The 12,717-nt window shown below is 43.9% G+C and overlaps 1 protein-coding gene across 7 annotated transcripts in view; it reads left to right on the top strand.

Moving 5' to 3' along the window:
- DGKZ (diacylglycerol kinase zeta) overlaps positions 1-12,717 on the top strand; it is a 202,235-nt gene that overhangs the window by 183,150 nt on the left and 6,368 nt on the right. For all 7 annotated transcript variants that reach the window (XM_060261192.1, XM_060261190.1, XM_060261189.1 and 4 more), the window contains 5 exons: positions 6,036-6,067; positions 8,076-8,119; positions 9,443-9,563; positions 10,689-10,725; positions 12,158-12,257. In XM_060261192.1, coding sequence (XP_060117175.1) covers positions 6,036-6,067; positions 8,076-8,119; positions 9,443-9,563; positions 10,689-10,725; positions 12,158-12,257 — 334 coding nt within the window. The remainder of the gene's footprint in view (positions 1-6,035; positions 6,068-8,075; positions 8,120-9,442; positions 9,564-10,688; positions 10,726-12,157; positions 12,258-12,717) is intronic.

Genomic DNA, 12,717 nt, shown 5'->3' with positions numbered 1-12,717 from the left:
TTGACCCTCCTTATCTTTTCTTTCAGTTTCTTCTTCACAAGCCCCCACATATGAGAGAAGTTCCCTTTCTAAAGTTAAATGTGGCTGTGTTGGTCTTTTTGGGCAACTCCCTATTTACCTAAACACTAAATTTAATAGCATTATAGTCACTGTTCCCAGCTGGGGCTGTTATGTTTACATCTCTCACCAGATCTTGAGCATTACTTAGGACCAAGTCCAAGATCACCTCCCTCCTTCCCCCCCCCCTCCACAATAGGTTCTCTGACCATCTACTCCATGGCATGTCATTGAGAGATTCCAGAAATCCACTCTCTCTCCTGACTTGAACACATATTTACCCAATCAATGTGTGAATAAATCACCTATTATTTTATGTGTTTGTTTCTTGGAATTTCTATCCTAACATGTTCCCAATGGCATGTCATTGAGAGTTTCTAGAAACCCAGTCTCTCTCTCCTGTCTTGAACACATATTGACCCAATCAATGTATGGGTAAATCACCTATTATTTTACGTGTTTGTTTGTTTCATGGGATTTCTATCCTTTCCTCCCTCAAAAGTGGGCTCAGTTATGACACAGTTATTTCATCTAGCTGCTTTCCTTAATTCTTTTGCTGTTTTTAAAACTTCTAACTTTTGATCGGGTGGATGGTAACAAACTCCCAGAGTTAAGTTTCCTTTTGGTTCCACTATTTCCACCCATAGTGTTTCACTAAACAAATCTATTTCTCTTTGATTCTCAGTTTTACAGTCTTCTTGTGGCCTCTAGAACTTGTCAGGCAGTCACTATTTTTTGTCACCCTCTCAATGGCTATGCCTCTTAATCTCTTAGTGATGAACCATCCTGAACCAGAGACATTTCATCTCCACTTTCCTCCAAGATTTAGTGTAAAAACTGCACTGCCACCATTTTTATTTTAAGCACTGGCAGCCTGGTTTCTTCTTGGGGCAAGTGGAAGCCATCTCTCTTGCACAGGTTCTGCTTGCTCCAAAAAGCATCCCAGTGCCCAACAAATGTAAACTCTGCCTCCTTACACTGTTGTCTCATCCACTCATTGAGACTTCTAATTTGTGCCTGTCTAGCTGGCCCTATTTGTGGAACAAGCAGCACTTCTGAGAAGGCTACCTTGGAGGTCTTGTCTTTGAGTCTCCTGCCGAGCAGCCTAAATTTTCCCCCAGGACCACATGACTACATTTCCCTACATTGTTGGTGCCGTCATGTACCACGACCACTGGCTGCTCCCTAGCACAGTCTACAAGCTTATCTAGACCATGTGTAATGCCCGCTACCTTCACACCAGACAAGCAAGTCACCATGCAGTCAGTATGCAGGTTCACAATCCATCTATCTACATGCCTTATGACTGAATCACCAACTACCAAGAGCTTCCCTCCCTCCCTGCCCAAGGATGATTCCTTGGTGTGAAAGGATACCTGTTCACCAATTGTAGAAGGGGTCCCTTCTGAAGGAACATTCCCCCTTTCTTCAGCACAGTGCCCTGTTTCCCCTTGATGCTTATGTTCCCTGACAGTGCCAGTGCTGCCATTCTTGGAGTGAGACACATCTAACAAGTTCCCAAGAGTCTTATCTGTTTACCTGACTGTTCTGCAGGCCAGCCAGATTGGCCTCATTCCTGAGAACCAGGAGCACCTTGCACTGAGCACACAACCATGACATGCCCAGCTAACAGATAGTCATACATGTTTCATTCAGTGTAATACACTGTGGCAATTACCCCTGCTGGCTTTCATAATTGCTTCCCCCTTGACCCCATTTTATAAATTTCCTATATATGTAGATCTTTGTGGAAAGTGTGCTTACCCTTTTAAGGATGCTGAGAGACTAGCACCCTCATTTCCACACCCTGCCACTGAACTTACACATCTGCTAAACTCATCTGTTTATTCCCTTGTTCCAGACACTTTGTCACTGGAGCTGGGCCTGCTACTTCATAGAGTTTGGGCCCGCTCACAGGAACACTAAATAAGATGCTTAGGCCAAAGCTCAACACCCGCTAAAGCCAGTCACACATTGGGAGCTGACCAATAAAGAAGGATGAATGAGTCAGCCTCTGGTTGATTATCAGTAGGTATTGCTGAAAGGGAACTTCTCAGACAAGAGCTCCTCTCCTTCCCAGGCCACTTTTTACTTCAAACGCTGATTTGATTTCAAATTACATTTAGCTCTTTTACACTTGGATTAAAGGATCTCTAACTGAGTAGTCTCAACAGTTGCAGAAGGCTTGTTTTCTTGCAGAGAAAATACCCTTATTTAAAGAATGTGAGAATTAGCTTAAAATTTTAAATTTAGTTTAAAATATGATCCCCTGTTCTTCCATCTGAGGCGGGCAAGGCAGTTGGCCCCTTTCCTTGAGCGCCGGGACCTCGCAACAGTGATCCACGCAACGGTCACCTCAAGACTAGACTACTGTAATGCCCTCTACTTGGGGCTACCTCTGTGCCGGACCCGGAAATTGCAGCTAGTGCAGAACGCGGCGGCCAGGCTGTTGTTGGGACTCCCGAAACGGGAGCATATATGGCCGGGACTACGTGAACTGCACTGGCTGCCGATTATATACCGGGTCCAGTACAAAGTGTTGGTCGTTACCTTTAAAGCCTTATATGGCCGAGGACCTGCCTACCTGAGGGACCGTCTTTCCCCATATGAACCCCAGAGAGCACTGAGGTCAACGGGGAAAAACTTAATGACTATCCCTGGGCCGAAGGAAGTTAAATATCAGAGCACCAGAATACGGGCCTTTTCGATCGCGGCCCCTACCCTATGGAACCGACTCCCCGAGGAGGTGCGGGCCCTGCGGAGCCTTGAACAGTTCCGCAGGGCCTGCAAGACCATCCTTTTTAAATCAGCATATTCGGACTGCTAAGAAAAATGGTAATTAAAGATCCGCCAATGCGGTCCAAAGATCTATACCGCAGTATAATTGTATCTACTAGACTGGTTTTTAATTTAATGTTTTAATGTTTTATTGTTCTATAATGTAATTCTAATGTTTTATTTATTATGGTGTGTTTTTATGGATTGCTGTTAGCCGCCCTGGGCCTGCCAAGGTGGGGGAGGGCGGGATATAAATGAAATTAATAAATAATAAATAAATAAATAAATAATAAAGCCTAGCTGTATTTAAACCCTACTGCAGGTTGTTTTGTTTGTTTTGTTTTTCCTTTTCCATTACAAAAACTTGTCTAAGGCTTAGTGTGTTATCTGTGAACTCACTATCCCTAGCCTCTGGTATTAGTACTTAATCTACAGGTGTGATAAAGTTTAAAAGTGATATTAGAGTTTAAGCTAGCCCATGTTAATCTTTGTCCTTTTTTCAACCCATCCTGTACTGCAGTAAAACTAGCCAAGAACCTCAGAGCCTTAGAACTAAAATTAGCTACACTTGAGTAGTTCAAGCAGCTACAACACTGACAAGTTAGAAAATATTGGTACCAGTGCTCCATCTAAGCTGAGTCAGTGTAAGGTAGCTCACAGTTTTTTAGCCTCTAGTTCACACATTTTTGTCTTAGCTCATGAATTGATGGCCCCAGAGCAAACTAATTTATGCAGTAGCCAAATTGCTTGCTCACAACTTTAATGCCAGTAGCTCCATGAAGTAGAATTTTTGATCACAAGAATCCACAGCTTAGAAGGAGCATTGGTTGACACCTAGAGGTATTTTTTTTTACTATTTGCCCTCAATATTTTAACTCTTTTCACTTAGCCTATGATAGAACCTTATAGTAAAACTGATGAATGGATGGATGGATGAACCTTCCTAACTCATCTGCTAAAGTCACCTGTTTATTCCTTTGTTCCAGATACTTTGTCACTGGAGCTGACAGTTTGGCACTTGAGCTGGGCCTGCTCTCTCCCCTACACTTTAATAATTCAATAGCTTACTTAAAATGCAGAATACTAACTGGAACCACTAAACTATTTTTTAAATGTCTATATAAAACTGATGATAAGGAACATGCACACTGTAGCTTTCATATGAATAAAAGGCTTGCTGGATCAATCCAAAGATCTGTCCAATACAGTATCCTGTTTACCACACTGGCCAGCCTTATGCTTCTGAAAATCCTGCCATCGGGGAATAAAGGCAACAGCCACCCTCTCATAGCTGCCCCAACAACTGGCATACAGCCAGGTTCTGCTCTGAATATGGAGGTTCTGCTTAGGCTTCATGGCCACTGATGAACCTGTCTGCCTCCATGAATCTCTATAATAGCCTTTTAAAATTTTGTGAAATAGTGAATTTCACCTCTTATAGTAGTTTATTTAATAATTTAATTATGTAGCATTTGATATAATACTTCCTTTTGGCTTTTCCAAACCTACTGACAGTTACATTCACTATGAATGAACTATAACAGTGAAGCACAAAAAACCCCTCAGTTTTCATTTAATCACACCAGTTTATAAGTCTCTATATTTAATATAATTTATCTATCTCTATCAGCCTTCATACTTGTGTAAAAAAAAAAAAAAGCAGAGGCAGCTTTCCTCATCTTTTTCCAGCCAGACTGATCCTGCCAAAAATGCCCTCCACTTTTAACGATTAAGGATTCTTGAAACACTAGTTCAGAAAAATATCATGTCACAATAATCTTTAGTAAGCATATCAGTAAAGAAATCTATCTTCGTTTACCCTTGTACTATTATCTAGCACAAAACCAGGGGCAAAATAGGATGCTGCTTATATAGTGGTGCTGAATGACAAGTATTAGGATCACAAGGATTGATTTTACTGGCATCTCTTTTAAAAAGATGAAGCTGTTTATCATATATATTGGAGTTTAGTCCCTGCAGTAGCAAAGTTCTATTTACAAAAGGCCAAGTATCAGATGCCCCACCAATACAATAACAAAAGCAGATTATGTGAACAGTTAAAAATGTCTAATTATTGGAGAGGGGAGTAGTTTTAACTAGCAATCTTGAATTTTATATATGCTTTAACGAAATCTAAAACGAGCTATTAAAAGTTATAGTCACATACTTAATGGCAGTATTGTTTGCTTGTGGTGTTTAGTCCAGAAGGACAGTCACTATTCCACATTTATATAGATTAGTACATGTAAAGGATGAAAGGGGGGGGGAAACCACCATCTCTGTTTTTGGTACATCATTGGGGAATATTAACTTGGTGCTTCGTAATATTAACAGAGGTTTGTTGTTCTATTAAGTATGTCCCATGGTAAGGATGAGAAGGAATGAGACCAAAACGTGGAAATAAGGGTGAGGGGTCTTGCCCTGCACCAATGTTGGCTTGCTTGGTAGCCTTAGCAGCACTTCTGGATAGGAAATTCACTGCCACAGGAGGTGGTGGCGGCTACAAGCATAGCCAGCTTCAAGAGGGGATTGGATAAAAATATGGAGCAGAGGTCCATCAGTGGCTATTAGCCACAGTGTGTGTATATATAGATATAGATATATGCTTCAGTACTATTGTGAAGCTTCTTTACAGCATCATAGGGCATTTCTCCAATCCTTCTCAAACCTATTTGCTCTGAAGTTTTGAGAAAGATCACTGGATGAGGAGTTTCAGATTTTATGCACACACATGGTAGCCATTTACCCTGAGATTGTCCACACACACCAGCCACTGCCACAAGAGGCTTTAATTTTTTTAATGGCAATAGAATATCATATCATTATAATGTTATGAGAAATACGTGTACCAGGTTTTCTCAACTCACAGAATTTTATTTTATTATTTAAAAATATATTCCCTTTTGTTGTGGAGATATAAAGGGAAAGGCTAGAGACTTACTTTTCAAAATGAAAACTGGGAATTAAGAGAACATATGGGCTCCTAGAATTTTATCCCCCCCATTCCACCCCCCCTTGGTGGCCCTGCCTACAATACTGAATTGGATTCCCATATGACTTCAAATCCCCAAGGTGATCACATGTTAAATGTAACATGTAGTTTGGACCATAAAGATGAGTTGCTGAGGGAAAATTTGAGCAGCTGAAGAAAGCTGTTTCAGAAAAGATTTGACCTCTATTTTTGAATCTTTTGTTTCCAGCTCAGAAATGGGGAGCTGCCACCCCCTCAAAGGTGAGTTTTTTGCTCAAGATGAGCTTCCATCATATTTTCTCTAATCTCTCTTTTCAGGTAGCTTCTTGTCATTGTTCCATTTCATCTCCATGCTCTTTTGATCTCCCTGTTAGACCCTCTGTGAAACATCCATCCCATTCCAGGAGAATATTGATACATGGTCTTGCATGGTACATCCGGGGACTTCAGTAAATACCACCCCCACAGACTGTTCCCCAAATTATTTGGGATGTCTGTATGCTGCCTATGGAGAGGTTGATGTGTCTTGAGTCCTAATGAGAATGGTGGATGATAAAGAAAAGTAAAATTAAATCAGCTTAAATGCAATTACTTCAGTTACAGTTGGAATAGCCCAAATAAGCATAGTTCTCCATGGCAGCTGAGATTTCTGGAACATCCACTATAACCAGGTATACATTTTCCATCCCAGAATGTACTGTGGGCTGCCATCTGATGATGCTACAGTTTGACATCAAACTTTGCTGATATAAACTTGGAGGTGGAAAAAATCAGTGCAACGTCTGCAATAAAGTACATCTTCATATACATACTAGTGTAGAGTGGACCTGCTATATTGAGCTTGCATTACCATTGCTCATGAGGGTGAATCATCAGAAGGAACAAGCACAGGCCTGAAAGCAAGAAAGGTTCAGCACAGTTGGATTGGAGACTTACCTTTGGCATTGGACAGGTTGCAATTGGACATGTTTCCATTGCAGAGGCTAGGGGGATAGGCCACAGGCCTGGTTGGGGTTGAGCAGTGTGCTGGCATGCAAGAGAATTAGAACTTAAGTAGCTTCATCCTTGCAAAACTGAGTGCTGTAGGGGCTCTGATCAAGGAATTCCTTGGGTGGGTGGGGGAGAAATGCAGCTGCAAGACTTGACTAGCTGGGTGAAATCTGACATCCATTGGCTTTGCAAGCTAGTTTTCCTCAGCTCATTTACAGAGTCTGGCAGGAAATACCATTATGGTGCAGGCTTAATCTCCCACCTGCAGAGACTTGAGATGCGTGGTTAGGGAGGTGGGGGGGCATGGCTGGTCTCTGCCAGGCAGCAGTTAGGGCTCCAGGAGGTGTGAGTACAAGGTCAGGGGCCTCCGTTGGTTGAGCAAATGGAAAGTGTTTCCTGGCGCTTAAACAGAGCTTAATTCCTGGAAGTGTGAGTGAGTCACTGACAGAGGCATCCCCAACCACCATCTCACCAGGGGCCCTTGCTTTCCATCTCTTCTGCTCACCCTTCCACTGTATAACCTCTTCATGCTGACCATTCATTTCCATGTGGGCTTGAAGTAATTTTTCCCAAAACTCACCTCAGCTCTGCTTGAAAAGTCTCCTTTAACTCACCATGTGTGTTCTTGCTCCTCTTCCCGCCCCCACCTCACCGCCATGGTTAATTCCATCATTCCCTACCCAATAGTCTTAGATGGGTAGTTTTTGGTCCCTTCCATGCTCCTTGTTCGCACAGACTGAGAGGAATGGAGTCAAAGGAAACAGGAGAAGACCTCATATTTGTTGCAAATTTCAGAATGGTTCATAGTAAAAACTGCATAATTCACATACATAGTCATGCATGCTTTACAAATGGAAAGCAAATGGCAACAGGGAAGAATGTTGAAATGGAGCGACCAGCATACTCCATAGGGGCTGGATTAACATGCATCATGCTGCTTTCATGATAAGTACCAAAACTTGGTGTTGCACACATTCTCCATTCTGTCTCTCCCTTCTTCCAGACTCCAGACAGCCCGAATAAAAACTCACTGCAACAGGCCCAGGCAGCATAGATATTTGTGGTCAGTTTTGCAGCAGTAAATTGCCCGTTTATTGCCTGGACATGTTAACAGTCTGATGCAGAGGAAGGAGATATCTTTTAATCCCTAAAGGACATCACCTATGTGGGTATTAACTAGTCCAGGTCCCTGCCCAGTGTGGCGGTGTGGCCAGAATCCTTACCTCTACCCTTTCTCCTGCTTGGTTTTGTAATCCTGACCTATGTCTCCTCCTTGCAGATGATGCTTTGATAGATGCTGCCAAGAATAACGATTTCCTCAAGGTAACAGCTACCATGTGCTAAACCCCAAGTGCAGAGCTGGGGAAGAGGTGGTGCCCTTTGTCACAGCATTGCTGCCTCCCTCTAGTGTTGAATATGATGTGTTGCCAAATTTACATTTGCAACCCTTTAGTAATGCTGGCCAGATGTCAACTTCACCTGTAGGCTCCATCACCAAATGGCCTCCACACATAGAGTACTGGATTCCTGTCAGTTGTTGCCCTTCTTCTGCCAGGTGGATTTCCTATCAGGCTTACCAAAAGAAGGCATCTCTTACAGTCAGGAAGGTACAAAGGCATTTTAGCTGCTTCCATAGCATTGTGTTGCACATCCAGACTAGACAGCCTGACTGGAGAATTCATTAAGGGTTGTTGAATGCATCTTGATAGTGAATCTCATCTGCAAAATCTGCATTGTGCCATGTACCCATTCCACATCCATCTGCACTGCAGTCAGGAGTGATGGTGGTGGGCTGCTGTGCACGCCATGTTGAATCTACTTAGAGCAAAATGGTGCATCCTGTTGAAGTTTGGAGCAAGGCAGTTCCACAATGTAGATATATAGCTGTAATGACCTCAGCTAGGAGGGGGGATATGTTGATGTTTCTTTCCAGTACCTGTTCTAATGGAACACAGCATGTGTTTCATAGGGTTTCCTAGTTGGAGGGTCTTCACCATGAGGTGATAAATCTCAATAATTCTTCTGAAGATTAACCATGCCAGATGTATTAGTTAAGCCTTCATAATAACCATTGCTTTGTTTGGTGAAATAAATGGAGATAGCCATGACATTTCAGTAAAAGGGTTTTTTTAAGCATGTCATTTTTACTGTAACAGGGCATATTTAACCAAAGAAGAATTGTAGTGAGACTTCCTAATTACATAAAAAAATATTAAAATCTCTAGTTATTCTGAGATTGTCTGCGAGTATAGAGATGCACCTGTGTGAACCTCCATATTCCCTGAGGTCTGTGTGGGAGGCCTGGCTCCATATCACTGTGTTGGGGGAGAGCATCTTCTTCTGCAGGAATGAGAGACAGAACTATGCTGTAACTGTGGCTTTGTCCAGCTCCCTCCCTAGGGAAATCTAGTTCTGTCCAACATTACTACATTTTAAATAAGAAAACATTCCTGTCAGGTAAATCTCCTTTTTACTACTTCTGCCTGATACAGTATTCTAATTGCATGATTTATAATGATTTTTAAATGGATTGTTCTTGATATTGCTTCATTGTCTTCATCTTTTCCATAAACTGCCTTGATTTAAGGTTTTCTACAAGGAAGTTTGTTATTTTGTCTTACTTTGCACTGTCTTGCCTTTCTGTAGTTCAGAGAAATACACCAGGCTGGAAGTAGCTTGATGGTGCAAGATCACACAGGCCAAACTGTCCTGCATCATGCAGTCAAATCAGGGAGCAAGGAGATTGTCAAATACATCATTGAACATGGTAAGCCACACCAGAAATCATCCAGTTGCAATAGTTTTGTGTTAGTGGAATGATGGTTAGCATGTGAATAAAGCCGTGGAGTTGGTTCACTTCTTGGAATCTGAATTCACCATGTGGTTTTGAAGCAGAGCCTCAGGGAGGGGCTGTGGCTCAGTGGCAGAACATCTGTTTGGCATGCAAGAAGGTCCCAGTTTCAGTCCCTCTGCATCTTCAGTTAAAAGGGTCAGGTAATACGTGATGTGACAGAACTCTGCCCACAACCCTGGAAAGAAGCTGCTGCCAGTCTGAATAGACTATATGGACTTTGATGGGCCACTGGTCTGATTCAGTATAAGGTAGCTTCATGTGCTCAAAGTTGATGTCCTTTCAGTCTCTGTTTTCTCTCTATCAAATGAGATAATGGCCTTCCCCATTGGCACTTGGTGAATGGGAATGCTGGGCTGCATGTTCACACCAAGATAGATGTTTCATATCAGGTTTGACCCAAACAAGAAGATGGGTGCAAGAGGTAGTCTTACCCAGTGTGAGAGTGGAGTAGGAGTAACATGGGAAGTGTAACAAAGATGTCGCAAACATAGAAAATGTTGGGAGGAGAAGGCAGATTTTGGCAAGGGATTTACATGTGGAGAAGAATCACTACCACTTGGCTGAAAGGAGAGCAACTGCATGCATATTCTCCCCTACACAGTCTCCTATGCTTATCACTGCCATTTCCATTTGCCTACCTGGTTTTGATTCTAGTGATCACCTTTCTCTTATTTCATAAGTAGGCAGTCACTGGCTTCCCCTTTTCCCCACATGAGGGTTTCTCCAATCACTAAAACTGATCTGTTTGCACCTAGTAAGGGCACGTTGGCAAATGAAGTAAATACTGCAAAAATTGCATCCTGGGCACAGTATAATTTAAAAATAAAGAAGACTATAATGTTTGTTACCACAAGGAAACAATAATAGGACTGATGTTTTTGAAATATTTATCAGATAATTTTGAAGAATATGCAGCCTCTGCACCTCTGTAGGGATAACTGTGAAGAAACTGTTTTCCATCCTAGTGGAATGAACTCAGGTGCCTGTAGCATACAGGCTGGCCTTGCTTATGGCTTTGTTTTGTCTTTCTGTCCATAGCTCCTTTAGAGATTCTGGATGTGGCAGAAGAAGAGAAGTAAGTTCCTTTCTAGTTCACCATATTAATTACTAACCTATTCCCTCCCACCCAAAAGGCAGGTCTTGGTTCTATTCTTCATCCCAGCCCCTCCTGTCCACACTCCAGCTCCCTCTACCGGCTGGCCAGCCAATCGTATAGTGATGCAGCTGTATTTGCACCAGATGGGGAGTGGGAAAAGGCATCTTATTCCTCATGAGTAGATATGTTTGCAAGGAAGGGCAGTCAGCTTGCGGTCCATCACAGCATGCTAGATTCCTGTAGGAGAGAAATAGCAGAGACACATTAGCAGGGCTGGCCCTCCTGCAAGGCAAACTAGGCAGTTGCCTAGGGCACCAGAAGGGTGGGGGCAGCAAATTGGGCTCCCTCACCCCCCCTCCCGGTGCCCCAGGCAAGCACCTAGTTTGCCTGCCTGCCTCTCCCACCACTATTGCCACCCGCCACCATCGCTGCTGCCACCCGCCCCTCCATTCCCTTCACCTCCCCCCCTCCCAGCCGTACCTCCTCCCTCCCTTCATTCGGACCCTTCCCCCCGTGTCATTTTCAACGCCGGAACCTGCTCTAGTGCTGCGTTCCGGCTCTTTAAAGCCCCCCCTCCCCGGCCGAACACTCGAAATGCGGCTAAAACCGTGCCGTGGGGGTGGGGCGCGCTCACTAGCTCTCAGGAAGAGCGTCTTGAAAGGACGACCCCCGCTGCTACTGACTCCTCCCCTCCCCACTTCCTGGATGGGAGAGAGGAGTCAGCAGCAGCGGGGGTCGCCCTTTCAGGACGCTCTTCCTGAGAGCCGGTGAGCGCGCCGTGCCCCCGTGGCACGGTTTTAGCCACCTTTCAAGTGTTCAGCCGGGGCAGGGGGCTTTAAAGAACCAGAATACAGCACTAGAGCCAGTTCCGACGTTGAAAATTACACTGGGGGGAGAAGGGTCCAAGTGGAGGGAGGAGGAGGCATGGGGGGAGGGGGGCCCGGCAGGGGGAGGAGCGGGGGCACTTGTGGGGAGGCACCAGGCATTGAGTCTGCCTAGGGTGCCATGGGGTGTCGGGCAGCCCCTGCACATTAGGCCTAGGTGCTATTATTCATCTCCCTTGCTTCAGCTCTCAGCTTGCTGCTTCCTTTCCTTCTGTGCTCCCCAGCCGGATTAGGTCATTTAAGAAGAGGCTGGAGCTAGGATGTACAAGAGAGCCACCTTCAGAGCTTCTATTCTCTATGATATGGCTAAGAGGCCAGGCTAAGTCCTGTTCTTATCCTCAGTCATGTGAATAGCCTTATCTATCTTTTGGTCTCACAAGCCAATAGGTGCATTCATGTATGATAAACTGCGGTGTGGGCTGGCGTGATCCTGGCCCAGCCTTTCTGTTATAACTCATGTATGTACTACTTACCCTCTGAGGAGGGCAAGACAGGAATGCATGATTTTCTTAATCTGTTTCTTCCAGTGGCGAGACCAGTTTGCACCAGGCTGCAGCCCTTCGCCAACGCACCATCTGCCATTACATTGTGGAGGCTGGGGCTTCACTGATGAAAACAGACCTGCAGGTATGTGCTTGCACTGAGAGAAAAAAGTGCTGTAAAATGGCTAAAATGCCATTTTAGGTCTGGTTCATACACTTGACAGGTAAAATGTTACCTAATTGTAAAGCTTCAAACTGCACAGCTTTCCCTGCCCTGGGAAAAATTATCCTTGGAACTGGAACTGGAAAAATAGAATGTTGGGGGAAAGGGATTCTCTTTCTGCTAGCTTTCTATGTTAGGGGAGTCTTTTTTTTTTAGCATGTAAATTTTCCTTAGGCTCATTCAAGGGTGTGAAAAAGGCAAGAGAAAAGCCATCTGAAAGGGGGGGATCACTATCAGATCCTCTGGTTATACGAAGGACCCTTGGAAGGAAGGGATTTGAAAGAGCTGTAAATGCTAACTGTAGCCTCAGGACTGGGGAAGGAAGGGCCTACAGTATGTATGGAGAAGCAGCAGCTGTATCTTCTGGATATGGGTTACAGCA

The sequence above is a fragment of the Heteronotia binoei genome, chromosome 21 (genome assembly GCF_032191835.1).
Source record: "Heteronotia binoei isolate CCM8104 ecotype False Entrance Well chromosome 21, APGP_CSIRO_Hbin_v1, whole genome shotgun sequence".
NCBI classification, from domain to species: Eukaryota; Metazoa; Chordata; class Lepidosauria; order Squamata; family Gekkonidae; genus Heteronotia; species Heteronotia binoei.
Note: the sequence above shows the minus strand (reverse complement) of the source record. Positions and strands in the feature narration are given on the sequence as shown.